The 27,747-nt window shown below is 72.5% G+C and overlaps 1 protein-coding gene across 1 annotated transcript; it reads left to right on the forward strand.

Moving 5' to 3' along the window:
* Positions 1-3,080: 3,080 nt before the first annotated feature.
* MTA1 (metastasis associated 1) lies at positions 3,081-27,670 on the forward strand. Its single transcript, XM_036014370.1, is given in 24 exon segments — positions 3,081-3,099; positions 3,463-3,534; positions 11,308-11,375; positions 14,143-14,236; positions 16,813-16,863; positions 16,950-17,060; positions 17,063-17,075; positions 17,145-17,208; positions 18,700-18,817; positions 20,258-20,360; positions 20,528-20,627; positions 20,794-20,982; positions 21,919-21,993; positions 22,088-22,146; positions 22,421-22,536; positions 22,743-22,894; positions 22,984-23,173; positions 23,282-23,371; positions 24,231-24,383; positions 24,519-24,554; positions 25,913-25,924; positions 26,693-26,724; positions 26,805-26,956; positions 27,036-27,670. Coding segments are annotated over 23 exon segments (2,157 nt in total). The 5' UTR covers positions 3,081-3,099; positions 3,463-3,506; the 3' UTR covers positions 27,187-27,670.
* The last annotated feature ends 77 nt before the right edge of the window (positions 27,671-27,747 follow it).

Consider the following 27,747-nt stretch of genomic DNA (forward strand, 5'->3'; position numbering starts at 1 on the left):
CCCCGGCGGCAGGGAGGACAGTCTCCCGGGCGTGGGCTCCCAGGCTGGCCATGTGGCCGCCCACGTGCCCTGGAACCCGTCTGTGTCTGGGCATCAGGCTGGTGTGGAGCAGGGGTCAGAGGCCGCTCCAGACACCCAGGCAGAGAGGGGGCCCTTGGCCCGGCGCCGGGGACAGCCACGGCCCCTCGGTGTCCCCTGAATAATGGGTGCTCTGGCTGTGCAAGGACGCTCGCTCTCCCGCAGCCAACGAGGGGGTCTGAAGAAGGCGGCCGACCGAGGGGCCTCTGCCGGCGTTCGGTGAGGGCCACGCGGCTGTGTCCGAGGCCCGCGCGGGGGGAGGGGGCGGGAGGGCGCCTCGGGGACACAGCCCGGTTGAGGTGGGGGGGCTCCTCCTCACCCACCAGGGCGGCTGCCCTGGGAAAACGGGGTCACTGAAGTGAGGTGCAGGCTTCCTTGCCCCCTGGCTGGAAAGGCTCTCGAAGGTCACCAGGGGAAACCACGCAGGGACAGGCGTCCCTCAGTGGGAGACGGCGTCGGCCGACCGGCCATGAGCCCCGCACAGAGTCGCAGTGGCAGAGGCTGCCGTGTCCTTCCCTCCTGAGCCCCCCAGGCCCCCCGCCCCGGCCCCAAAGGAGGCGCCAGCTCAGCCCCGTACTTGGCCCCAGGGTCTGTGGTGGCTGCATCCTCAGTGGCTTGATTCAAGGTCGGCTTTTACGTTTTTAAAGAACTTTATTTCTTGGTGGGCCCTGTCTTCTGGGGGCCTTCCTGCTCGCCAGGATGCTTGGCTGGGACGGTGCTCAGGCCCTGCTCCTGGCGCCCAGGACCCCAGGCCAGCCCGGCACTTGGTCCTCGTTTGCGACGTGCTCCTTCCTTGTGAGAATTGCCACCTCTTCGCCCCCGGGGACTCGGGTCTGGCTGGGTTGGGGCTCGGCCTTTCATGTGCGGGCTTCGGTGAGCCCCGGGAGCTCCCTTGCAGGGCGTCGGAGCCCTTCTCTGGGCCCCTGCTCCAGCTCTGTGTCTCCCCGTCCCTCGGCCACCGGAACCCCCCTGCAGCCCCAGCCCAGCGCTCCGAGAGCCCTCCCGTGGCAAAGCCGGTGGCCGGAGACACCGAGGCCCTGCACAGCGGTGTGGCCTCTGGGCCTCCTGCACGGTGTCCCGACGACCTCTCTGCACGGGCTGCCACCAGGGTCCCCAGGAGGGCCCTGGCAGGGCACAACAGGCCGTGCACCCCCCCCCCCGACACCCCGCTCCTGCCCAGTGCCCCAAGTTCACGCCGAGCCTGCAGCCACAGTCCAGGGAGGTGCCACAGCTCTGTCTCCCCCAGAATGACAGAGCCCAGGCTCCAGCTGGGCCCATGCGACCGGCCTCCTGCCCCCCCCCCCCGGCCCCCCAGATATCATCTAGCTGCCGGGTGGCTCTGAGGAGCTGTCTCCTGGCCGGCATCTCGCTCCAGCGCTGAGACTTGTCCTCCAGCGCTGAGCTCTGCGTTCCAGGTGAGGGTCCGATGGACGCCCCCAGCCCCTGCTCCCCACAGGGTCCTCTGCAGGGCTGCCCCCTGCGGTCGGCCCTTGGGTGCAGTTGGGCCCTCACCGCTCGTCCCTGTTCTGACTGGAGCCTGTCTGCTCTGCTGCCAAGTGGACGTCGGGTCTGTCCTTTCTGCGGCGTGCCTCCACGCACTGGCCGCCTTGGCTCCGGGGCGGTGACAGGCATGGCCACTCGAGCAGCCCCTCGCTCCTCTGGAGGGGGCCGGGTGGCAGCCCGCGGGGGGCGGGGCTGATGCTGCTCTGCTTTGCGGGGTGCATCTTCTCTCTCACGGGAAGGCTTGGAATTCGGGTGGCCTCCCTCAGACCCCAGACCCTGACCCCCGACTGAGAGCCAGCCTTGACTGCCTGCCTTGCCAGAGGGAGGGGAACGGTGGGCTCAGGGGTCTCGAGTACCTGTGCGGGGTCGGGGGCCTCTCTTGTCTTGGGGGGTCAGGGGTGGGGTGGCAGAGCAGGGCTCCATGAGGCAGGGAGTGATGGGCTCTCCCTGGTGCCCAGCAGCCGCCTGGGTGTTGTTTGGGAGTCCTGGCTCTCTGGTCGGGGGTGGCTGCTGGTGGAAGACTCCATGGGCGGGTTTGCTTTCCAAGGAGACGCTGGTGGAAGCGAGGAAAGGCCGTGGGAGGGAGGGGCACATTCCACCCCACTTTGGAACATCACCCGCCTTCTCCCCTCCCTCAGCTCCCGCCACCTACTCCCTCCCCCCACAACCACAGTCCCACCGCCTGCCCCCCCCCCCCCCCCCCCCCCCGCCTGAGCTCCTGAGAGGTAGTGGCCCACTGCCCTCCTTGGACCCCCTCCTGGCTTCTGCCAGCATAGCTGAGCCCCCCTCCCCCATGAAGCACCCTGCACTCAGCTGTGGGCCGTCCCTGAGCTCCACCCCCTGGATGCTGCCCTGCAGGTCCCACTGCTGTCCCCCAACTGGACGTCATCCCCTGCCCCAGCCACAGGCCTGCTCCATCTGAGCAGGCAGGGTGGTGACCCCGTGTTTTGCTCAGACCAGTTCCCTGGAGCCCCGACACCCCAACCCCGAGCCTCACAGTGGCCAGGACACCACCCCCTCGGCCTCGAGCTTTCTCCCCTGGTGCGTGGGGACCCCTGGTCTTGGCAGCTCCACGTGGACTGGGCTCTCCTGGGACCCGGGGCAACCGCCTGCTCCCACCGGGGCTCCACACCACATCTGATGGGGCGGGAAGAGCAGCAGGTGCCTCACCACATAGGCGCCCCCCAGGCGCCCTGTTTTCTGGGCATGGCACCCCGTCACCCCAACCCCCGGATCTGGGTCGCCCGGCCTGCTGGACTCCCAGTCCCAGCGGTCCTTCGGGAGGGCAGCGAAGGCGCCGCCGCCGCCCGCAGCCTGCCCCTCGGGCCACGAGCCGGAGGCCGCCCGCCGGGAGGTGGGATGGGGCGGTCCCAGGGCGGGAGGGGGCAGGGCTGCGAGGGGCTGGCAGGGGCCGGGGCCGGGGGAGGGCGGCCTAGGACAGAGCCGTGGGCCCGGAGGTCCCCCAGGAGCGGCTGGTGCTGCGAGAGCCGGGCGGGAGGCCCGGGGGTGGCGAGGAGGGTGCGTGAGGCGGGCAGGGGCGCTGGGGGTGCCAGGAGGCCCCTGGGGGGGGGGGCGGGAGGCTGCCCCGGGGTCCCCCGGAGCGTGCGGCTGGGGACGGACCCAACGGGCAGGGCGGGAGGAGGCCGGCGGGGGAGGGGCGGGACCGGCCCGAAGGCGGCGGGAGGGAGGGGGCGAGCGGCGGCGGTAACGGCAGCGCAGAGGCCCCTCCCCCGCCGGCGCCGCTCCTCCTCTTCCTCTCCCGCCCGCCCGCGGCCTCGGTCCCTGCGCGGCCTCGGCGGCGGCGGGGGAGGCTGCGGCCCCTTTAAACCGCCCGCCCGCCGCGCCCGCGCCCCCGCCCGCGCCCGCGCCTCCATTTTCCAGGCCGCCCGCCGCCCGCGCCCGCGGCCCGCCGCCCGCCGCCGGACATGGCCGCCAACATGTACAGGGTCGGAGGTAAGGCCGCGCCCGCCGGCCCCGGGCCCCGCAGCCCGCGCCCCGGCCCCTTCCCGGGCCCCCACCGCCGTCCCCACCCCGCCCCGGGCCGCGCTCCCGAACCGCCCGGGGCGCCGTCCCCGCCCCGCCGCGCCCGGCCCGCGCCGCCCCTCCCCCACCGCCCGCGCGGCGCCCCCGCCGCCCCTCCCCCACCCGGGCCCGCCACCCCCGCTCGGACCCCGACCCCAACCGTCCGGGTGGGTTGGCCGAGCCGGGCCGGGGAGCGGCGCTCTGCCCACCTGTTGGGGCGCCTGCGTGGCCCGGGGGCCTGGGAGGCGCCGCGGCCGAGGCCGGAGCATCCTTCGGGCCTGGGCGCGCGCGCGCGGGCCTGGGCCTGGGCCGGACCGGGCCGAGCCCCCTTCGTCAGCTGGAGCACGTGGCCGCGCGGAGTGCTGGCGGTCCCCCTGGGAGCGGGAGTCTCGGGGCCGGGGGTCCCCACCCGGGCCGGCAGAGCTGGCGGCGTGCCTGCGTCTGGGGGCCCCTCACTGTGGGAGCCCCCGGTCGGGGCCGTCGCCTCCCCGCAGCCCGGGGACGCGGAGCTGCCGCTGGCGCGTGCCGAGAGCCTCCCCAGGGGTCCCCTCCGGGTCCTCGGCCACAGGCTCCGAAGGCACCCCAAACTTTGACTGCTTCCGGGTGCCCCGGCCCGGTGGGGAGGCGCTTTGCAGGGGTTCAGGAAAGGCCCGCAGCCCGCTGCCCCCCGTGCCCGGTGCAGGTGTGCTGAGCCGACTGGGGCCCGGGACCCCGGCCTTGGGTCCAGGGACCCCGGCTCCGGGCCTTGCTCCACTTTGTGCGTAGGGGCTCCGAGTGGGTCCTCCCTTGCTCCACAGTGTGGTGGGCCACCCTTGCCGCCCCCACGTGCTTGCTGTAGGCAGGAGCGTGTCTGGTGGCAAACAGCCCCAGCCACTCGCCGAGTCGCCTCTGCTCCATGGGGGGTCCTGGGCAGTCCCCCTCCAGCTGCACCAGCTCTGTGATTAGGCCCTATCCGTGCGTAGGGTCAGCGTGGCACCTGCGGCTGTCACCACCCCTCTGGCTCAGCTGGCGCTGGAATGGGGGCCTGCACCCCACTTAGCAGCGGGCCCTGGTGGATGCATGGGGAGCAGGCAGCAGGGCAGGGCCCTGTTCCCCACCTCAGGGATGTCTCCTTGTCACACTCCAGGGAAGCCCGTCCCAGCTGCCCGGGGACCCAGGGGCTGACCCGACTTCCTCGGTGCCCACCCCCAACTGCTGTCCCTTGGGGTTCCTCCCTGTGCAGCAGCCACCCCTCTGATGCTGTGCCCCTGTGCACCCCTAGGACCCCCTCTGTGCAGTGCAGATCCTCTCAGGCCTGGTGGGAGGCCCCGTGGCTTCTGCTGACAGGTGACAGGACCATGCAGCCCCCCTCGGGGTCACCAGCCAGAAGCCTCTGTCGCAGGTGGTCTCACCCTGCAATGCCCCCCCCCCCCAGCGGGAATGGTTGCCAGCTCCAGGAGGGACGCAGAGCCCCAGGGAGCAGTGGATCGGGGGCAGGGGGGGCGCTTAGCTGCGGCTGTACCCCCCTTCACCCCGCCTCGTGGGCTGTGGCCCTGGGCCCCCAGGTTTGCTGGCTAAGAGCTGGGCAGGGGCCTGGCCGCCCCCAGACCTCCCTGTGCCTCAGTTTCCCCTGGTGAGGACAAGGGTCTCCATCTTGTGGCTGCTCTTCCAGGTGTGGCCCAGCTGGCGGCAGGTCTGCAGGTTCCTCCTCTGAGGAGCCCCCTCCCTTGCTTCCAGGGAGCGCTCTGCAGGGGCGACCCCAGGCTCCGCTGGGGACTCCCTGTCCGTCCCCGTGGGAGGAGCTGCCCTCGGCCTTGGCTTCTGGGTGGGAACCTGCATCGCCTGAGGCCGGGGTCCTGGCAGGGCTTCTGGGCACCTCGGGCAGTTGAGGTGCAGCTTGCTTGGAGACGGGCGTCTGGAAGACGGGTCCCTGTGTTCCTGAGCAGGCTGGCGCCTGGGGGAGCACTGCAGGGCCCCCTCCACTGTCTCTACTCGGAACCCTAAGAGCAGGGCTTTTTCCGAAGGTGCCGGCTGCACGAGGAAAGCAAGGACACCAGCTAGGCTTGAACTTGGGACAAACCTCGGTAGCGTGAGGCTGTCCGGGATGCGGTACAGGGCCCTCTGAGGCCCGGCTGTTCCCAGGAGTCGGAGTTACCTGGGAGGTGGGCGGGGCGGCACAGGTGGGGCTGCAGCCTGTGCCTGCTGACCCGCTGTGGGGAGTGGGTCAGCCTGGGAGGGGGCAGGGGCCTCCTGGCCGGGGCGGCTGGGAGTGTGGTGGGCGGGTGAGGCCTGGACGAGGGTGGCAGGGTCCGGGGCCCCTGCTCCCGGGGCCCCAGCAGGCTGCCGCACTGGGCGGCTGGGCGCCAGATTCGGAGGTGCCGGTGCCCCTGGCTGCCGCCGCCCAGCCCTGTCCGGGGCGTCTGCGTCCCCGGCAGGCTGCAGTCATTTCACCGGGTGTTCTCTCCTCCCGCTGCGAGAAGTCCAGGCCCGTGCCCTCGGACAGTTTGCCGTTCTGAGACCACACTTGGAAGGGTGACGGGACCACCCCTGGGGCTGGGCGGCCAGCGGGGGGCGGCTGGGGTGGGTCCCTGGAGGCGAGCGGGGCCCTGCCGCTCCCACGACAGCACCAGTTCGCGCTGCCCCGCGTCACAGACGCTGCTTTCGTTTCGTTCGTCTGTTTGAAACTTTGGGCCAGGTGAGACGTTTGTCTGCGGGACACCTGAGGGTCCGGGCACCCCTGCGTGTGTGCACACTTACTCCCTGGGGGGTGCTGGGCCCGTGAGGGTGTGGACTCCGGGGGGGGGGGGGGGACGGCCTGCCCAGGCTTCTGCTCCCTGAACCCTGGGGCCTGCCCACGCCTGTCGGTCTGCAGGGCAGTGGCGCCTGCGTTTGGTGGCCGCGGACAGCCTCCTGGGGGTCCTGGGGTCCCTGCGTGGAGGGGCTGGGGTGCTGCCTTGTCCTCACAGTTGCTGGGACCTGGGCTGGGGGTGCCCAGGCTGGTGCAGCTGCCCCCCGTCGGGTGTGGCCCTTGGGGAGGGCCTGGTGGGGACCGTGGGGGCTGGGCCCCTCGGGTGCCCACAGGAGACCACCTGCTCGCCTCACACTCGCGGGGACCCCCTGCGGGCCTAGGTTTCGTGGGCCAAAGGGGCCTCGTTCCTCCTCGTTGGAGGGGCCCCTGCGGCCTGCCTGGCTCAGGAGTCCCCACCCGCCTCACTTGGGAGGTGACCCTTCTAGAGGGGCTCAGCTCCCCTGCTCAGAGCTGCTCACCGGCTTCTGAGACCGGGGTGGGGGGGCCAGTGCTGTATAGGGTGTAATCCCCCCCACACTCTGGGCTCCCACACCCTCCCTTGTAGAGAAGGTCGCTCAGACACCCCCTGGGGATCGGGCTGGCACGGAGTGTGGGCCCCCCCCACTCCTTGCCCTGGGGGCGGAGTCCGCACCTGGACGTGACCCAGTTCGGTCGGCAGTCGGGATGTTCGGTGGGACAGGCCGTGGCCTGGGGCTCTCACACACACGGGCAGCCACACCCCGTTCCGGGGGGGGGCGCTGGGGGGCCACGACTGTGGCACGCCCGGGTCCTGTGGGGGCCTCTCGTGGGCCGTCCTGGCCAGAGCCCCACGAGGGTCGTAGCGGGGTGAAGCCGGCAGGGACGCCGTGTTCCCCGCCCTGCGGGGACAGGCGGCCTCGCTGCTCCGGCAGCGGGTCCTCGGGCTGGAACTCGGTGGCGGTCTCCCCGAAGAGCGGCCGCGGCCGCTCAGCCTGGTGGGCCCTCGGCTGCCGCTGTTTGCCGTCCGGGGGTCCTCGGTCAGGCGTCCGCTCGGGTCTCCTGCCCGGTTTTCAAAACTGGGTTTTTCCTCCTTTTCTTTTCTTCTTCTTCGCAGTCCACGGTGTCCTCTCACATTGGCCTCAGGCACCGCCGTGGGACCCTCACATGCTCCACACGGTGGCCCCCTTTCTGCCCTGCCCCCCAACACCACTCGCAGCCACGACAGGGGCGACCCTCCCCTGGACTGGACTTCCCGTCCCTGGGACTGGCCTCCGCCTGCCCCTCTGTCCTGCCCCGGTGCCTGGCCCCCAGCCCCACCTCCCTGCGGCCGACGCTGTGCGTCTGTGCGGGCGCTGGCGGCGGGCTGGTTCCTGAGGCTCCACGCACCCCCCACGCCCGCCCACGCCTCGCCGGCGGCAGGATCCCCTCCTCCGCACGGCGGCGCCCGTCCACTGTGCGGGCCCACTGCGCGCCCTCTCCCGCCCGCGTGTCCCGGCACTGCAGTGAACACGGGGTCCCGGGTCTTCCTTGGAAAGTGCTGTGGGGTTTCTTTGGAGAAAGACCCGGAAAGAATCGCCGGATCCCAAGGCAGATCCACGTTTAACTTCCCGAGGAAACCCCGCGCTGCTGTCCTCAGCGACTGTGACTGCTCGCCGGCCCCCCCACCCCGAGTCCTCGCCGGCCCGGGGCCCTGGGGCGGCTTCCCCCTCGCTGAGCCCTGGGAGCTGGTTTTCCGTGCTGGGGGCCAGCCCCCCTCTCCGCGTGCGTCTCACAGCCCTTTGTGACTCCCACTTCGTGTGTCTGCACAGTGCGGCCCCCGGGGCCGCGCAGGGTGCGCCCGGCTCCCTCGGGCCGCGCTGTCCGGTCTGTGACCCGCGGGGGCGGGCGGGCCGCGGCGTCGGGGTGTGCGGGTGTGGGCGCCCTCGGTGCCTGTCCACAGCGGTTTGCCGGCCGCGCCGCGGGGGCTCCTGGCGGGAAGCCCAGAGCCACAGGCACCTGGGATGGGGCTGCGCCGGCCGATGGTGCCCCGGGGCGCCCGGCGCACGCACTCACAGACGCCGAGGAAACCGGTGAGCGGAGTCGCGCTCTGAGGCAGCGTTCGTTCGGCCCCGCCTTGGGCCGAGCTCCCAGCCGCCCCGGGCCACGGGCCGGGCACCCCGGGGCCTCGTGCGAGTCCTCGGACGGCCGTCACACCGCAGCCGCTGCCCGTCCCGGGTGACTGCTGAGCTCGGCGGGGGGGGCGGGGGGGGCTTTCACTGCCTTCAGTGGTTGGGGAACCATCCAGGCAGGGGTGGGCCCTTCGTGACGCGAAAACCACAGGGCTCCCCCTCGGCGGGCGCTGGCCACCAGGTGCCACCAGGGCCACGGCTCCTCGGGTGTCGGGCACCACGTGTCCTGCTGCCGCGAACAGCAGAGTCAGGACTTGGGTGCGGCGTCCTTAAGGCTCCGTGCGTGGCGGGCGTCTGCTGGCGGACGCGCCCTGCCCGTGGGCGCCGCCCCCGTGTTCCCGGCCCACGAAGAGAGAGCGGTCAGAAGGGACGTGCAGACGGTGTCTCCTTCCGGCCGACCGTCAGGGAACTGGACGCAGGGGTGGCCGGCACAGGGTCCGAGCCCCGCGCCCCCACCGGTGGCCCACGAGGGTGTGCTGCCGCACAAGGGCGCAGCCCCAGGGCGCCCGTGCGGAGGGAGCAGCGGCGTCCTGGGCTGGGGACGCCGGGGTGGCGGCGTCTGCGAGGCCGAGTGCCCGTGTGTTTCGGACAAGGGGGGCCTGCTGGGTCGACGCTGCCCGAGTGGAGCCCGCCGAGGCCCGGGGGCAGCTTCAGGGGGAGCCGGCCGCGCTGCAGGTCCCCGGGGCTGGGCACCGGAGTCGGACGAGGGCAGGACCTGCGTCCCCAGCCCACTGCCGTCCCCCGGGCCGCCCCTCGTGACGCCGCGGGAGAAACCGTGGACGCAGGTCGTGCGCGTCCTCAGTCGGAGTCGGGGCCCGCGGGCAGGTGTCCGTCCCCGGCGCGGCCGGCGTGCAGAGCCACGCGGGAAGATGGGGAGCACGTCCGGTGGTGCCGAGTCGGGGCCGGGGTGTCCGGGGGGCGTTCCCGCGGGTGGGGGTGGGGCGTGCCGTGCCGGCCCCACGGCTGCGGGCCGCGCCCCTGGGTCCGGGCTCTGGGGTGGGCGGCGCCCGGGTCTCCCCTCCTCGGCAGCTCGTCTGCGGGGTGGACTCGCGTCTCCGGGCTTCGGAGTGGTCGTGGGCGCTGCTCTCCGGGCTCGGCTCCAGGCCCCGCGAGCGTGCCCAGTGCTCGCACGGGGGCTGCACCCTCCCGCTGCGCAGACGTGGGGCTTCTGGCCGGGTGACGGCCTTGCCTGGGGGCAGCGCCTGAGTTTCCCGCAGAGCGACACGCCCGAGTTCCCACAGGCGCGCAGTGGGGCTGTCGGGCCTGCCTGCCTGGGGCACGGCTGAGCTCAGTGGAGGGGGTTCCCGGGCTGGGCAGCCCCTGCTCCCTGAGGAGCCCGGCCCTCCCGCGCACTGGCCTCGCCCCGCCTGGTGCACAGAGAAGTCGGGGGCCGTGTGCCGTGCCCCTGGCTGTGGGGCCTGTCCCTGCCTCCTCTGCCCCCTGCGGGAAGGCGAGCTGCCGTTGGTGCGGTGTCCCCCTGGGTGGGGGGGGCGGGGCCACAGGCTCTTCCTCGGGAGCTCGGGCCGTCGCTGTCTGTGGAGCGACGGTCCATCCCGGTTGTCGGGGGTTTGGTGGCCGCAGCTGTCTCTCGTGCCCGCGCCACCTGGGGGCAGTGGGGTCCGCCTGTGTCCTGTTGGTCCCGGCGTCGGTCGCCGTGGCTTCTCCCCGCCGGCCCGGCCTGGTGGCTGCCGCCTGTCTGCGCCCATGCTGCGTCCTCAGTTCCCTCCCCCCGACCCCCCCTGCAGCCGGCCTGCGGGGGGCCGCTGGTCTGTGTCCCCGCCTGTGGGGACTGTGGGCTTGTTCCCAGTTCGGGGCCCGTGTGAGTGGTCATTCTGAGGGTGGTGGACTGCCCCGCGGGGTCCGAGACGTCCTCCCGGAAACCTTTCTGTGGACCCGGCTGCCCCGTGTCAGTGGGCCGTGGGGTGTCCGCGGGTCCACAGCGTCTGGGTTCCCACGGCGCCGTCACACTGACTGCGACCTCGGGGCGGGGGCGCCCTGCCGGTCCAGCTGAGCCCCGCAGGTGCCTGCCCTCAGGTGTGTCCCCACAGGCGAGGCTCGTGCGTGCAGGTGCGTGCCCACGGCAGGGGGCCCCTCCACCGGGTCCGGGCAGCCCAGCTGGGACCTGCCGTGCAGGCCAGACTGGGCCGGGTCCTGTGGCATTTCCAGGCCTCGGTGCAGGTTGCCAGGTCGGCGCCCGGCGCCGGTGCTTGGGCCACATCCAGCCTTGAACCAGCTGCCGGCTCAGGCGTGCCTCCTGCTCAGCCGCCTTCCCAGGTCGGCGAGGGTGGCGGTTGGGTGGCCTCGAGGGGCCCTGAGCACCCCCGGGCGGGGCCTGCGAGCAGCTGAGAGTGGGGTGGCCTGTCTGCGGGGGACAGCCTTTCCGGGGCCGGGGGTCAGTCCAACGGGCAGCGCTCCTGGTCTCCGCTCACGGGCTTTCTGTCTGGAGAAGGGGGCGTGGGCACGGGAGGTGGGGCTGCGTGGCCGGAGGTGGGGGTCCGGCAGCCGGAGCGCAGTCCTGTGGTCTCCGGGCTGGTGCGGCGGCACCTGGGGCTGCCCCTCCCGCCCGGCCCCCCACCGTCCCTGGGCGGGGGGCAAGCTCCCGGGGGGACGGGACTCGGGCTGGGAGGGCTGCCGGCCTCTGCCCGTGTGTCTGCCCCCCCCCCCCCGCCCCCTCCCCCAGGCAGTGTGGACTCCGCCCCCTGCCCTCCCGAGCCAGGTCTGAGGGCGCCCCCGGGCGGCGGGAGGCTGAGGCCGTGGTCCCCGTGTGACGCGCTCTCTGCCTGTTTGCAGACTACGTCTACTTCGAGAACTCCTCCAGCAACCCCTACCTGATCCGCAGGATCGAAGAGCTCAACAAGGTAGTGCGTGTGCACGGGCGTGCGTGTGAGCCTGGGTGTGTGTGAGCGTGGGTGCGTGCGGGCCGGCCCTGGGGCCACCGTCACAGAGGAGACGGGCAGGCCACCGGCCTCGGTGCCGCCTTGCAGGGGACCTTGGGGGGTGCAGGCTGGCCGCTGGCCGCTCGTTTGGGGGGCTGCCTCCCTGGGGTCACCTGCCCAGAGCTGGTGCCCGGCAGCCGTGCTCGCACGGCGTGTTCAGCAAGCCCAAGTGGGGGCAGGTGTGGGGCTGGGGTCTGGGCTGGACGGTTCCTGGACCAGCGAGCAGCCCGCAGAAGCCGCCACACCCAGCGCCTGGGCCCCTGCTCCCCTCGGCCCACTCGGGTGCAGGGGCCGTGGGCTCCCCGCTTCCTGCCTCGCCGCCCGCGGCACGCTCTGCCCAGAGCCGCTCACCGTCTTCCGGCTCCACGGCCCCGGGCAGCGTCTGCAGGGCAGAAGGGCAGAGCAGGGCAGGGCAGGCGCCCGCCTCTGAGCCTCTTCACGGCCAGGACAGGGCTTGGGACGGCAGGGGGACGGCAGGGGGGCCGGATGCCCAGGGGCAGGACCAGCCCGGGGAGGCCTCTTCCCTGGAAGGTCGCCGGCACGGCGGAGGAGGAGCTGGTGCCTGAGCGGAAGCGGAGACAGAGAGCCCCCTCGTGCCTGCTGAGGAGCCGGCCGGGCGCCCTGGGACTCGGAGGCCCGGGGCCGGGAGCAGCTCTGCAGGTCACGGTGGGGCCTCGGCAGAGAGAGGGGCCTGGTGCTTCCCAGCACCGGGCGGAAGGGGGCGGAAGCGCGGGGACCAGGCGAGACTGGGGGGGGGGTCGCCAGCACCACCTGCAGGGGTTCTGGGAAAGGGGACAAGCTGTTGGGACGGGGGCCCGGGGCGTGGCTCGCCCCCCAGGTTGTGCCCCAAGAGACGCAGGCCCCCCGTCAGACGCCGGGGCTCCCGAGGGTCTCGGCTGTGAGGGCCGCGTCAGACACGGGGCCTGAGGGCCTGCAGGGCCTGCACGCACCAGGAGCAGGGGCGCCGGGCTCCTGGCCCTTTTCTGCAAGTTGGAAATGACTTTGAAACGAGGTTTCTTCAGGGAAACCCAGTGACCAGACCCGTTGTGGCCCCCAGAGGACCCACCTGCCCTCGGGCTCGGCTGCTGCTGGCGGGTGGGGGCCCAGCAGGCCCCCTGCCCCCGGGCCCTGGGCCTTCAGAGGGGTGGCCGAGGTCTTTCCTCGGAGCTGTGGTGGAGCGGGGCTTGCGATTCCGTTGTCGCTGTGGGAAGTTCAGTCTTTACCAGACTGGGGACAACTGCAGTTTGGAGAGGAAGAGGGGGCTGGGGCGTGAGAACCAGGAGAAGATCAAGTGGGGGCACAGGACAGGCCCCAGGGGGTGGGGACGGACGGGGCTGCAGTGTGGCCACGAGGCGTGAGCTGGGGCTGGGCCAGCCCCTCCCCCCACAGCTTGGGGGGCCCCACGGGGGCCCTCCCTGGTGGTGCTGCTGGGGGAGTTCCGGAACAGAGCGCAGGTGGGCGGGCGGGCAGCCCCCGAGACGCAGGTGTCACAGGGCCCTGCCGCCTGCAGGAGGTCGGTCAGCGGTGGGAGGCGGGCGTGGGAGCCTCAGAGCAGCGCGGCAGAAGACAAAAGGCAGAAGGGGGGGGGTGGCACCTGGCTCCCCACTCAGAACCCCTCCCTGCCTTGCCGTGCGGCCGTGGGAAGGTCCCCGGGCCCCGGCCCCGTGGGCGCGGCAGCCCTGGCTGTGGCTCCCCGGGGGCTCGGGAAGCAGACTAGAGGCCCTGCAGCTGCCCCAGCTCGGCACCAGGGGCCCCTGGAAACCCCAGCGTGGGGACACGGTCTGAGCAGCCCGAGGACCCGGACTGGGGCCGTGAGGGCTGAGGCCGGGCGGGAACACGCAGGTGGTGTGGCTGGGGCGCGGCTGGGGACAGCGGGATGTGCTGGGCACCACGCAGCCGAGAGCGGGTCGCCCGCACCCCACGGGCGCTGCCCAGCGCGGGGCCTCCGGCAGGGGCTCCGAAGGGCCGATGGCAGCCGGGGCAGACCTAGCACCGTGGTGGCGGTGGTCGGGGGGCGTCCCTCGCCGCTGCAGGCTCCGGGCTTTCCGGCGGGGACCCGCCAGCTCCCGCGGCCCCCGCTGGCACGCCTGCAGGCGGGTCGGAGCCGCCGGGCGGCGGGTGGCACAGTTCGCCCTCACGGGGGTGAGGGGTTCCCGCCTCGTCGAGAGCCTGGCCTGAGGGGTCGAGTGAGCGGGAGTGACGGGCTTTCCCCGGAAGTGATTTTGTCCGTTGCAAAGGCCGGTACGGGAAACCCTGCAAAAATCAGGACCAGGGAGAGGCGTCCTGCCTCACTACAGACGCCACACGCCCTGCGAGCTGGGACCGCCGCCCTCGCCCGTGGGGTGGGGCCCCGTCCCCGCCCGCCCGCCGCCTGGGTTTGGTGCTGGGGTCGCGCAGGCCAGAGGCCGCCTGCCCTCCTCGGCCACCTCCGGGAGCCGCCAAGGCGGGGGCCGCCCTGGCCGAAGGCAGAGCCGCTCTGGCTGAACTCGGGTCACGGCTGGTCTCCCTGATGGCCGGGGGTCAGCCAGGTCCTGGCCCACGAAGCACTAAGGGTGGGGCTGGGAAGCCCCGGTGCCCCGGACGGCAAGGAGGCCGGGGTCCACGGGAGTCAGGAGGCGCGGCCCCGGGACTCGGGGGTCTGCGAGCGCCCCGCTCCGGGGGCCCGGGTGACCTGCCCTCGCTGTTGCAGACGGCCAACGGGAACGTGGAGGCCAAGGTGGTGTGCTTCTACCGGAGGCGGGACATCTCCAGCACCCTCATCGCCCTGGCCGACAAGCATGCCAGTGAGTCCTCCCCCACCCCGGGACCAGCCCTCAGCCCCGGGGCTGGTCTCCCCGTCGTGCAGCCTCAGCTCCTGGCGCGGGGCAGCGGCCCAGGCCAGGCCACGAGTCTCTGCACCCCCTTCCCTGGGGCGAGGTCCTGGTGCCCTGGTGCGTGCTCATCCCCAGAGGGGTCGGGGACTGTCGCTTCCTCCGGTCTTTTCCCCGATGTGATTGGTTTTGAGACTCGAAACCCAGACGGGCCGCCTCCTGGGTACGGCAGGGGGGAGGGCAGGGCACTTGCCTCGGGCAGGGGTGGGCCGGCGGTGCTTCGTGGGGGGGTTCCCAAGTGCTCAGGAGACCCGGGGTCCGGGGCTCCGGCCCTCGTCAGAGGAGCACCGGCGAGCAGGGAGCGCCGGCCGGCTCACCGGGCAGCAGCCGGTGTCTCCTCCGGGACAGGCGGCCATGCCTGGGGGGCTGGTCCACGTGTGTCCCCTCCGGAGCCAGGATGGCCCGTGTCCCCTGCTGGGCGGGGTCCACGGGGCTCGTCCGGCGGCGTGAGCCCTGGTCCCCAGGTGCCGCCCCTCAGTGGGCGTGGAGTGGGGCTTTCCCTGGGCCCCAGGTGCTCGATGGCAGCCCCACTCCCCCCCCAGCCATGCAGCCTGGGCTCGTGTCGTGGGTTCGTCGGGGGGCGTCCCTGACTCTCCTGGCGCTGGGGTGGGCACAGGGCCCACCTCGGAGGTGCAGCCGGGACCCCGCTCCCCGCAGCCCAGGGGGGGCTGAGCCCTGAGCGGCCCCGCGGGTCTCCCCCGGCGTCTGACGCAGCCGCGGTCCCCGGCCCTCGGTGCCCTCGGTGTCCCCGGGCTGCCGTGCGTGTGGCAGCGTCCCCCGAAGCAAGCGGCTCTGTGCTGGTGGGGGGTGGCGGAGCTGACCGGGCACCTCCGACCACAGAGTTGGCGCCCGCACTCCGGCCTCCTCGGGGGGGTCTCGAGGGCCCACCAGCCCTGGCTGTGCCGGAGGCCGTGGAGGTGGCCCTGGAGGACCTCTTCCCGACCGCTGTCCGCTCCTCGCTGCCGTGCACTCTGAGGCGCGGCTGCCCGGGTGTTGGGCGGGTGTTGGGCATGCTGGTCTGTGTGGCCCGGGCAGCAGGTGTCACTGCTGACTTGGGGACAGGGGTGACTCAGACCCCTCACCTGTGTCCCCTGCTGGGCCCAGAGTGACCCCAGTCCTCTCCCTTGGGCGCTCGGGGGCTCCCTGGGGCCCAGGGGCCCTGGGCTGGCCTGCTGCCAGTGCCCGGTGGCCGTGTGGGCTGCAGGAGGGAGTGCGGGCGCTGTTTGAAGGCAGCCTTCCCGAGGCCCGCGTCCGAGCCGGTGGGCCGGGCCGAGGGCAGGGCCCCGGTGCCTGTCGGCAGGTGGCCCCGGGCACGCGGAACTCCAGGCTGCGGGCCAGCGTGCTGGAGTCGGGGCCTGGTCCCCACGGGCGTGCTGTGTCTGGGGCCCTGCTGGCAGGGGGGAGGGAGGCCTGGGGGTCCCAGCAGCTGCCAGGGTTTCCCGTGGACCCAGGGGTCCAAGGGACGGACCCTCCCGGCTGCCTCACCCCTGCCGGGCATCCAGCCCCCAGTGCAGGGCAGGCGCTCCAGGGCCACTGCTCAGCCCCGGCCCGACCTGGAGTCTTGAGTAGCCTCCTCGGGCCACGCACATGTAGCCACGTCCCCCGGTGCCCCCTCTGCTGTCCTCCTGAGGGTGAGCTGTCCCCGGGGAAGCCGCGGGCCCAGGTGGCGACAGGCCCTCCCTGGAGCCGGTGCAGCGAGAGAGCCGGGCACAGGGGGCAAGCAGGGCCTGCCTGGGCCTCGGAGTGAGGGTCCCTCCCTGAACCCAGGGGGAGGGTCTCCCTGCCTGGGGCGCCTGCCCTGGCTTCTCCACCTCGGTTTCCTGGGGCTGGGGGTCGGCAGGGCTGAGGGCAGGCTTGGAGAGCAGCAGGGGCGGGGCTGTGCGGGGTCTCCGTCCACTGTTCTGCAGGCTGGGGGCCGCCCGGCTGTGGGCGGCCCCGGGACACCTGCTCCCTAGGCCCTTCCTCCAGTGGGGGCCTGGGAGCCGCAGTGGGCCTGCTCCGGGGGCTGTCTCTGCCCACGGGGACCAGTCCCTGGGGCCAGTGGTGACCGCCGTGGTCCAGCAGTCCCATCACAGGGCTGGTGTCTGGACGCTGGTGACGTCCCCGGACTGGGGGTGCTTGTGGGGCTCCTGGGAGTCAGCAGGGAGGGGAGGCCAGCGTGGGCACTGGGGCTGCTGTGCCCAGCCTTCCCCCGCCCCGCCCTAGGGCCGGCTGGGTCTGGGGCCTCGGCGACTCCCCACAGCTCCCACAGGGGGGCAGCAGAGGGCTGCCAGTCGGGGACCTGCCGCTGAAGGCCCCCTGCTCTGTAACCCCAGCTTTGGGACCTGGGGCAGGGGGGCGGTGGGGGGGGTTAGCTGTGTGGCTGGCGGCGCCCCGGGACATGCCCAGAGCCAGAGGGTGTGGCGTCCCGGGGTGGCCGCGCTCCGCGTGCCCCCGCCCTGGCGTGCTGCAGTGGGGCTGACCCGCCACCCGGCCCGTCTGTCCCCCAGCCCTGTCTGTCTGCTACAAAACCGGACCCGGGGCCGACAACGGGGAGGAAGGTAAGGGCACTCCTGCGGGGGCGGGGGGGGGGTTCTGGCCGGGCCGTGGGGCGAGGGCCCGGCTGACGGCGCCCGTGGCCCCTCAGGGGAGGTCGAGGAGGAGATGGAGAACCCCGAGGTGGTCGACCTGCCGGAGAAGCTCAAGCACCAGCTGCGGCACCGTGAGCTGTTCCTCTCCCGGCAGCTGGAGTCGCTGCCGCCACCCACATCAGGTAGCTGGGGGCGGGCGGGCGGCGGGGGGCGCCCCTCGCCCCTGCCCTGACTGTGCGTGTCTCTTGCAGAGGGAAGTGCAGCGTCACCCTGCTCAACGAGACGGAGTCGCTCAAGTCCTACCTGGAGCGGGAGGTGAGGGCCGGCCCGGGGCGGGTGTCCCGCTGGTCTGGGGTCCTCCCGGGCCCTGTGGGCCCAGACCCTTCCCCTCGCCGCCCCCCCGCCCCTGGGCCCAGGCTGGGACACTGGTCTCGGCAAGATGGTGACCAGGACCGCGGTGGCGCTGTGGCTTGCCCTGGGGGCCCGTGCGTCACAGGATGCCACCCACCCCCGGCCCCAGCCCCGGCCGGGTCCCCGGATGGCCGGCACGCACGTTCCTGGGGAGCAGGTGGCAGCAGAGCCAGGCGGCCAGCGGGCTGTGTGTGCTCTGAGGCCTGGCGGGTCTGTGCTGGGGCTCACCGGACAGCCAGCCACAGTGTCGGGGTCACATCTGCCCACCCCGAGGCCAGCTGCCTGGGGTCCCCTGGGACACGGCGGTGTGGCGCGGCCACAGATGGGATGATGACAGGAGCCGGGGGGGGGGGGGCGCGGGGGGTGGTGGCAGCTGCACTGAGGCCTGACCTCGGGTCAGGGGCCTGGAAAGCCGCCAGCAGGGGGCAGCGCCTGGAGTGAGTCCCGAGGAGCAGGCCTGGCAGGCGGCCAGGGAGCGGCTGGAGCCCCTCTTCACCCAGGGAGCTGCCGGGCACGGGCCGTCGCACCCCAGGGGTCAGCCCCCGGGGAGTGGGGGTCACTGTCAGTGGTGCAGAAAGACCCTGAGTGACACAGAGAAACACTCGTGAGTGGAAAGGCTGCCGTGAAGCCCCCGGCTCTGGCCAGCAGGCTCTGTGCTGTGTCCACACGTGCGTGGCCGTGCTCTGCTCTGGGGGGTCCTGCGTGTGTCCCGGGGGGGGGCCCACAGGCTCCTGCACGACCAGAGAACGGGTGCCGAGGCCCTGGCTCCAGGCAGCCTTCCTTCTGTCTACAGGGCCAGGCCACCCTGGTCTGGGGTCACTGTGGTGCTGTCCCCGCCCGGGTCGAGACAGGCCGTCCGCACGGGGCTCGGACCACGGGACAGCCCAGCCCCTGGAGGGCACGGGGGCGACGCCGAGGGCCTGGGGAATCGAAGGAAATGAGCCCTCGGGGGGGGCCTGGGGGGGCCGCCAGGGAGGACGCAGGAGAAGCGAGGGTGCCCTGGTGTCGGGAGCCAGGGGGGTGGGGAGGCGCTGAGGTGGGGGTGGGCCGACTAGTGCACCCCGTGCTCTGGGCACTGCATCCGGAACATTCCGCGGCCCGACTCGTGCACGTCTCCTGTGACAACCGCAGGAACACCGCCGTCTTCTCGATGGACACGCCCAGAACCTGTCAGGTTAACTCCTGCGTGTCTCGAGGTGTCGGTCGCTACCAAACGCTCTGTAAACGCCCTAAAGTGCCGCTGCCGACGGACACGCTGCCGTTCAGGGCTGGGCGTCGGCCCCGAGCCCAGGGCCGTGGAGAGCCGCCCTTCCCCACTCTGTCCTCCCGCGGGCGCCCGCGGGCTGCGGCGGGGCCCCGGGCGCTGCGCTGACGCCTCCCCGCGCCGTGTTGCAGGACTTCTTCTTCTACTCGCTGGTCTACGACCCCCAGCAGAAGACGCTGCTGGCCGACAAGGGGGAGATCCGCGTGGGGAACCGGTACCAGGCGGACATCACGGACCTGCTGAAGGAAGGTAGGGCCGCCGGCCCGCGGCTCTGGGGGGACAGCTGGTGGCCCCAGGCGGCCGGGCCCCGCCCCGCCCCGCCCCCACACGTGGGGCTGCTCGGGCTGAAGGTCTTCCGTGTCTGAAACACGGGCGTCTGTCCCTCCTGCCGGCTCCTGCTCCGGGGCTCGCGGTCCTGTCCCTGGGGCTCCCTGCCCTCCCCCAGGCCCGCAGCAGCCCGGGGTCGTGGGCGGGCCCGGCCCCTCCTCAGCCTGCCCGCCCGCCCCCCACAAGCAGCGCAGACAGGAATTCGGGGCCTCGGGGAGCAGAGGCTGTGGTCTGGCCTCAGCCAGTGCGTGGCTGTGGGTGGTGAATCCACGCTCGGTGCGATGGCTGTGACCAGGGTGCTCTGTGGGCCCCCTCCTGGGGGTCCCTGGGACGAGGCTGTGTTGTGAGTCACTGAAGAGGGGTGGCCACACTGGGACCGCCGGCACCCTGGCCTCCCTGAGGTACCGTGCAGGGGCGGGGCCGCCGGGGCCGCCACGGGCACCAGGCCCCCCCCCCCATGATCGCCACCTCCCTGCAGCCGCCTGTGCGGCGTGGCCCAGGGCGTGTCTCCTTCGCTGCTCTGTGTCTGAAGACTGCTGCTGCTGCGTGGTCACTGTCACCTCTCTGGCCATTTGTGCAAAAGAGTGTTTTCCCGTTGGTGATAAGTAGGACCGTGGCTGACCTCGGGGAGGGCAGCCCGCAGCGACAGGCCCCTCGGACCCGCGCTGCGCTGTGGAGCGGGTCCCGGCCCGGGTCCTGCGTCCTCGCGGGTGGGGCCGCGCTCTCTGCCCGACGCGCCGCCTCGGCTGCCCTCCTGGGCCCCGGCACCCTCCGCCTGCCCGGGGCCCCAGGACGAGCTCACGCCGGGTGGCCCTAGCGCCCCCTCCCTCTGCCAAGCCTTAGCGGCGCAGGGTCCGCGGGCTCACCCTGTGCGTCCACGCAGGACAGCCGGGCGGGGCTGCCCCCCCCCCCCCAGCTCTTCCCTGCCGTCACGGTCGCCTCTGCTCTGCGCGACCTTCGCCAAGACCGCTGCCGCCCCCGGTGGCCCGCCGTCCCCTCAGTGGGCACGGCGTCTCGTCTCCGTCGGGCCCTGCCTCCTGCACACTTTCACACGTGCCTCCCTCACACACACACGTGCACCCGCCTGCACACACCCGTCCCTGGTGGGTGGTTCACCGTCTGCTGGGGGCGGGGGTCCCCCGGTCTGGTCCGGCAGAGGAGGAGGAGGTGCTCGGCCGGGCTGGCGGCGAGGCCCCCTCTGTGCTCACGCGCGAGTCTTTGCATCCTGCGTGGCCTCCGCTCGCTCGTGGCCTCACCCCGCGGGGCCTCGGGGCAGGCAGACCCGGGGCCCCAAAGCCGTGGCTGGAGGCCGCGTGTCTCCTTGCAGCCTTGCGGGCCTCACGGGCCGTCCCCTCCTCGCAGGCGAGGAAGATGGCCGCGATCAGTCCAAGCTGGAGACCAAGGTGTGGGAGGCGCACAACCCCCTCACGGACAAGCAGATCGACCAGTTCCTCGTGGTGGCCCGGTGAGTGCGGCCGCCCGGCCCCCGCAGGGCCACGGGTCCGTGGTGTCCGGGGCCACTCCGGTCCTGTGGGGGTGCGCTCCTGCCCCCTGCCCGCGGGTGTCCCGCTGGGGCCTGGCTGCCCCGCCTGCCGGCCGGCCCCAGTGCACAGCACATTTCCCGCCCCTCAGCTCCGTGGGCACCTTTGCACGGGCCCTCGACTGCAGCAGCTCCGTCCGGCAGCCCAGCCTGCACATGAGCGCCGCGGCCGCCTCCAGGGACATCACCCTGGTGAGTGGCCCGCCCCCAGCCCGCCCCAGGCCCCGTCCCGCCGCCCGGGACTCACCTCGTTTCCCGCCGGGGCGGTGCTCCTGGGTCCCCGCGGCAGCCCAGACCTGGCCTGGGGTGGGCAGGGCGGGTGCAGGGAGGCCCAGTGACGCCGCGGGTCTCGCCGCAGTTCCACGCCATGGACACCCTGCACAAGAGCGTGTACGACGTGGCCAAGGCCATCTCGGCCCTGGTGCCGCAGGGCGGGCCCGTGCTCTGCCGGGACGAGATGGAGGAGTGGTCAGCCTCGGAGGCCAGCCTCTTCGAGGAGGCCCTGGAGAAGTACGGGAAGGACTTCACAGACATCCAGCAGGACTTCGTGAGTCTCCGTGGCCCCACGTGCCTCTCTGCCGGAGGCTCTCCCTCCGCGGGCCCTCGCCGGCGCCCACAGCCCCCGTGCACCTCGGGGCCGGGTTCCGTGTGTTGTTTGCTGCGGCCGGTGGACTCCCCCACCACCACGCCGTGCCCTTGACCTGTGCTCCTCGGGAGCGACTGCCTGAGGGGACGGAGGGTGGGGAGGGCCTGTGCCTGCAGGGCGCCCGCCCCCTGGTGTCCCTGCGACGATGCTGAGCCTCCCGGGAAGGGGAGAGGAGCCAAGGCGGACAGGCTACCGCCCGCCTTCTGAGGGGGAGCGCCCTCCCGGCGGTGGCAGGCGGCAGGCAGCTGTCTGAGAAGCCTCCAGAGGGCACCGCCGAGGGCTGGGGCCCAGACAGGGCAGCGCAGGTGGGCAGTATGCGGCAGGTGTGTCCTGGCCACTGAGGTCGTGGGCAGCCCCTGTGGGGCAGCCTTGCCGGGAACCCGCAGGAAGTCCGAGCCGAGTGAGCAGGCCAGGAGCGGAGCGAGCAGAGGCGGCCGCCGCGGCTGAGGCGGGAGTGCAGGACTCGCGTGTCCTGCGTGGTCCCGGTTCTGGGTCCTGAGGCGGCACCGGGAGCCCAGGGCACCGGGTGTCCCTGAGGGGCCCGGCGTCCGTGCTGTGGAATCCTGACCGCTTAGAGACGGCCCCCCCCGAGGGTGTGTGCCGGAGCTCGGGAACAGGGCGTGGCGTGCGGAAAGCACGCCTGGGAGGACACGGCGTACTTAACCACCGGGACATGGGCCCGCATGCGGTCAGCGGCGCCTGGGCTGTGGGCAGCCCTGCGTCCCCTGAGCAGGCGGTGGCGGGAGGGGGCCTCGGGCCCCGAGGAGAAGTGAGCTCAGAAACGCAGGGTCCCCCAGAGGGGTGTGGCCCCCCTGAAGCGCCCCCCTCTCCCCCCAGCTGCCCTGGAAGTCCCTCACCAGCATCATCGAGTACTACTACATGTGGAAGACCACCGACAGATACGTGCAGCAGGTGGGCCCCCGGCTGGCGCCCCCTCCCCCCCCCCCCGCAGAGCACCCCTCCCCGGTCGCCCGCTGATCTCTCCGTCCTTCTGTTTTCTTTCAAGAAACGCTTGAAAGCAGCTGAAGCAGAAAGCAAGTTAAAGCAAGTTTATATTCCCAACTAGTAAGTGCCGCCCCCGCCACCCTGCTGCCCCCGGGCTGGGTGGGCCCGGGACGCCCTGGTGGGGGAGCCCGGCTCTCCCCGGGCTGCCCCGGAGGCACCAGGGCCGGCCGGGCTCCACTCAGAGCCTCGCCGAGCGCCGGCGGACGGAGCAGGGCACGGACCCCCGTGGAGCCTCTTCCCGGCTGTGAGGGGAGGCAGCCGCAGCCCTGCCTCCCCAGGGGCCACCCACCCCGCCTCGGCCCTCCAGTGACGCCCCCTCTCTCCCCCGCCCAAGTAACAAGCCCAACCCGAACCAGATCAGCGTCAGCAGCGCCAAGGCGGGCGTGGTGAATGGCGCGGGGGCGCCAGGCCAGAGCCCCGGGGCCGGCCGGGCCTGCGAGAGCTGCTACAGTAAGTGCCCGCCGCCCGGCCCCCGGGCTCGCCCAGCCCGCAGCGGTGGGCGCCCGCCGTCCCGGAGCCCGGCCTGGGGGCGGGGGCTGCACGCTGCCCGGGAAGCCCCCCTCGCGGGACTCGGGACGGGGGCGGGCGGTGTGGTGCTCTCCGCCGTCGCTGGTTCTGCTTAAGGACCCGTCTGTCTCCAACTTTGTTGTCCGTAGCCACCCAGTCTTACCAGTGGTATTCTTGGGGTCCCCCTAACATGCAGTGTCGCCTCTGCGCGTCTTGTTGGACATATTGGAAGAAATACGGTGGCTTGAAAATGCCAACCCGGTTAGATGGAGAGAGGCCGGGACCCAACCGCAGCAACATGGTAAGTGCGCGCCTCCCCCCCCGCGCGCGGCCCGGCGGCCCGGCCCACGGTCATGGCGCTGTGTCGGGGCGGCGCGCCCCCTTCCGCAGAGCCCCCACGGCGTCCCAGCCCGGAGCAGCGGGAGCCCCAAGTTCGCCATGAAGACGAGACAGGCCTTCTACCTGCACACCACCAAGCTCACGCGGATCGCCCGGCGCCTGTGCCGAGAGATCTTGCGGCCGTGGCACGCCGCCAGGCACCCCTACCTGCCCATCAACAGTGCGGCCATCAAGGCCGAGTGTGAGTGTCCTCCCCGCCCCGAGGCCCCGCCCTGCCCCGCCCCCAGGGGGGAAGGCGCGTGGGCTCCAGCCCCCTCCCGCGTGGCGCCCACACTGCGTGGTCCCGCAGGCACGGCACGGCTGCCGGAAGCCTCGCAGAGCCCGCTGGTGCTGAAGCAGGCCGTGCGGAAGCCCCTGGAGGCCGTGCTGCGGTATCTTGGTGAGCCTGCCCCGCCCCCACAGAGCGTGGTGCCCGCCGTGGGGGGCCTTCCCCTGGCCCCCCCGCCCGCCCGCGTCCCCATCCCTGCGTCCCCTCAGGACGGAGCCTCCAAGGTGCCCGGCCAGGCTCCCCGCCCGCCGGCTGCCCTGCACGCCTGCTCCGCGGTGTCTGTGGGCCGGGGTGTGGGCTGGGCATGGCCACTCCGTCTCTCGGGGACCCTGAGCACCCCAGTGGTCCCGCTCAGCCCACCCCTGGTGGGCGGCGGGGCCTTGGGCAGGACGGGGCGGGGCCTGCCGCTTGGCTGGGCTCGGGCGGGCTCGTGAGTCAGCCCCTCCCGTGTGGAGGTGATTTTCCCTCCGTGCAGGACATTCCAGAGCGGTGAGCTGAGTGTGCTCTCCTCGGATGCACGTGGCTCTGGCATCGTTTGCTGCCGGGGGTCTTGGTCCTGGGGCCGCCCCCGCCTGTCCTGTGGGAGGAGGTGGCCCGTGGTCCCCGAGAGCCGCCAGTGGCCTTGGCAGAGGGGGCCTGTGCTCAGGTGGGGGGCACACCCCGGCCCAGCCTGCCAGACTGCTAATTCAGCCTCTGGCCGGTGGCCAGCCCTCTGCCATCGGCTCTGGTGGCCGGGACATGGAGGCCTCTGATGGGCCTGCGGGTTTGTGTGCCTGAGCCCGGAGTCTGCGAGCTCTGGCCTGCACAGTGACCCGGCCGGCTGGCTGGGCCGAGCCTCGGGACTGGCCTGGGCGCTGGGTGTGGCTGCCCTGCCCGGGGTCACGGGCAGGGGCCGTCCATGGCCAGGGTGGGCACGGGACTCCTTGCTGACCTGCCCCCTTCAAGTGCCCGCCCGTGTGCCTCCCCACAGAGACCCACCCCCGCCCCCCCAAGCCGGAGCCGGCGAAGAGCGTGTCCGGCGTGCTCGGCAGCCTGACGCCCGCCCGCCCGGCGCCCGTCATCAACAACGGCTCGCCCACCATCCTGGGCAAGAGGAGCTACGAGCAGCACAACGGCACCGACGGTGAGCCCTGCGGGGGCGGGGGGGTCGGACGCCGCAGCCGCGGCCGCGGCCCCAGGGCGCCCAGCCCGGTCCCCGCGCCCGCGCCCGCTGACCGTGTCCTCTCTCCCTCTCTCTCCTGCCGTCGGGCGCTGCCAGGCAACATGAAGAAGCGCCTCTTGATGCCCAGTAGGGGTAAGGCCGGGGCGGCCGCTGTGCGGAGCTGTGCGTCTGTGCTCGCGCGCGCGCGGCGGGCGGCTCAGGCCACGTCCGTGGGGCGGTCCACCGGCCAGGCGCACCCCCAGCCCGTTTGTCACTGGGCAGAGAGCCGAGTGCCCCCTCCCGTGGGCCACAGCTGCCCGAGTGCCGTCTCCTGGCCCAGAGCCTCTGGCGCCTGGGCCATCCCGCCTTCCTGACCTGGCGCCTGGTCAGCGGACTGTCCTCACTCGGTGGCCCCGGTGCCCTGGCCGCCCGCCCGTGCTGCCTGCCATCGCGCTGTGGCCGCCCGCATGCCCTCAGCCTCCGCTCTCAGGGCCACCTGTGCTGTGCCTGCAGCTTGCGTGCGCCCTGCCTGGGGAGGGGCTGGGTGGGCAGGGCTGTGGGTGTGCCCGGCGTGGCTGCTGGAGGTTGCCTGGCCCCGGTGGCCCTGGGGTTGCCTCACCCTTAGAGGGAGGGGACTGAAGCCGGGGGAGTGGGGAGGTGAAGCCACCATGAGACCCCCCCCCCCCCCATTGTGGGGCAGTCAGTGGCCCAGGTGCTCCAAAGTCCCGCCCGATGGCCCAGGGCCCTGCTTTCTCCCCTTAGTTGGGGGAGGGGCACCAGAGGGCTTGGGGGGCAGCTCCAGGCTGCAGCCGGGAGAGGCCCCTGCCCCGGGGAGCTTGGCCAGACCCGGAGGCCCCAGCACCGCAGTCGGCCTGCAGCGGGAGTTGGGTGGGGGGGACGGGGAGCCAAATGGAAAGAGAGGATGTGGCGAACGTGGTCTGAGCTCCTGCTAGCCCCTCGGGATCGGGGCTTGGGGGCACCCCAGCATCGTGGGACAGACAGCATGGGTGGGCTAGGGGACTGGGAGGAGGCAGCAGCAGGTGGCCATCCCGCCAGCCCTGTCTCTTGGGCGCGCACTCTCTCTGCTGGGTCTGGGAGTGTCCTGTGGGGTCACCAGCAGCCCCGGTTCTGGGTTCCACCCTCTCTCCAGCCTCAGCCCCCCAGCACCCTGTGGCCTCATCGAGGGGGCTGCCTGGCACCTTGTCCCCGTGGCAGGGCTGGCCCTGTCGCCAGGCACCTTGGGCTTCAGGGTTCTCTTAGTGAAAAGCCATGAATAAGCACGGTGGGTGAGGTCCACGTGCTCTTGTGGGGTTTGCTAGACTTGGGGTGCTTCTCTGCTGACGCCCGTCGGGCACATTGGCCCTGAACGGGGGGCGGGGCTGACCCAACCTGGGGCCTTAGCCCACTGCTCACGCGCCTCACGGCACCCGCCTCCCCGGCCCCCACGGGCACGAGCTCGTTCTAACACTGAGCGTGTGTTTTCTTCTCTCTGCGGCCCGTCGCTCTGGTAGGCACTTACCTGGGTAAGTAGCGCTGTGGCCCCTGCGCCCAAGAGGCACCGCCGGTTAGAAGGGGTTTGCTGGTGAGGGACGCGGCTGCACCTCAGCCGAGGGGCACGTCTGGGGAGCGGGGCCCTGGAGGCCAGTGGGGCGGCCGACACGTGGTGGACAGCCATGTTGGCACGCTCCCCCACTCGCACACCCAGGCAGAGGGAGGCACCGTTGGCCTGGGGCTCGCTTTTGCTTTTCTGCTCAGGCCCTCGCCCGGCGTGCGTGCGGGAGCTGGTGCCCTCGGGTGCCCCTGCAGGTGGCCGGGCCGGGTGGGGGACTGTGACCTGGGGCAGCGGCCTGACTCCAGGCAGAGGCTTGAGGCTCCAGGTCCCCAGCCCCAGGGTCAGCGAGGGCAGCTGGCCTCCGGGTCTGAGCCGTCCTGGCCAAGGAGGGGCCGCCTGTGAGGGGTCCTCTGGCTCCATGGCATCTGCAGCAGCACGGGGCCAGGCCTGGCCCCGGGGTCACAGGGCTTCGTCTGTCTGGGCCGAGCCAGCAGCGCGGGCCCGTGGGTGCGAGTGAGCTGTGGGGTCTGCACCTGGTGGCCCGCAGAGCCCCGGGGGCTATAGGGCCGGGGGGCCGGGCCGGGCCAGACCACGGGCAGCTGAGGCTCATCCCCCACACTTCGCCTGGGTGGGGGATGCGGCTGGGGGGCTGGCCCAGGGGCCTCCTGCTTCCAGGGCCCTCGGCAGCACGAGGGCGCGGAACACGCTGGGCCTCACGTCCCCTCTCCCTTCTTGTCAGGCTTGGCGAACCACGGACAGACCAGGCACATGGTAAGAGGGACGGGATAGCCCCCGTGGGTGCCGGGAAGGGGGCCGGTGGGGGCGGCCCCCTCACGCGTCCTCCCGCCCAGGGACCAAGCCGGAGCCTCCTGCTCAACGGGAAGCCGCACCCCACCAAAGTGCGCCTCCTGCGCGGGGGCTCCCTGCCCCCCGTCAAGCGGCGCAGGATGAACTGGATCGACGCCCCGGACGACGTGTTCTACATGGCCACCGAGGAGACCAGGTGGGGCCCCCGGCCGGGCGTGGGGGTGGGCCCTGGGCGGCCCTGTCCTCGTCACTCGGGGGCCGCTCTGCCCTCACAGGAAGGTCCGCAAGCTGCTCTCGTCCTCGGAGACCAAGCGCGCTGCCCGCCGGCCCTACAAGCCCATCGCCCTGCGCCAGAGCCAGGCCCTGCCGCTGCGGCCCCCCCCGCCCGCGCCGGTCAACGACGAGCCCATCGTCATCGAGGACTAGGCCGCCGCCGCCGCCCCAGGCCGCTCCGACCACAGACCAGCCCCCGCCCGCCCGCCCGCCCGCCTGTCCGCCCGCCCGCCCGCCTGGTTTTGGTAGTGCCCCCCCACCTCCACCTGCAGAGAAGCTGCTCCCTGGGCCGCGCGTGGGGAGAAGCACGGTTAACTTATTCCGGGAGAGCCCGGGAGCTGCTCTTAGCTTTGTGTTACTTTTCTGGCCGGAGCGGAGTGAGGAGCCGCCCAGGGACCGCGCCGCCCTGCGGGCCCCTGGGCTGGCTGGAAGTTCTGTTGTGTTCCGTTGAAGGTGCCATTTTAAATTTTATTTTTATTACTTTTTTTGTAGATGAACTTACACTCTGTAACTCACACCTGGAATGTTAGGGCCGGCACGGCCAGCTGCTGGCCGAGCTGCCTGGTGGGGTCGGCCCCTCGTCTTTTCAAGTAATTTTCATATTAAAAAAAAACAAAGAAAAAAATCTCATAAAAAGGAAAAACCAATTAGACCTTCCCGTGTCTTTTGTCCCTCTCTCCCTGTCAAAGCTGGAGGCCCCCTGCCCCCGGCACC

Source organism: Phyllostomus discolor, chromosome 1 (assembly GCF_004126475.2).
Source record: "Phyllostomus discolor isolate MPI-MPIP mPhyDis1 chromosome 1, mPhyDis1.pri.v3, whole genome shotgun sequence".
Lineage (NCBI taxonomy): Eukaryota > Metazoa > Chordata > Mammalia > Chiroptera > Phyllostomidae > Phyllostomus > Phyllostomus discolor.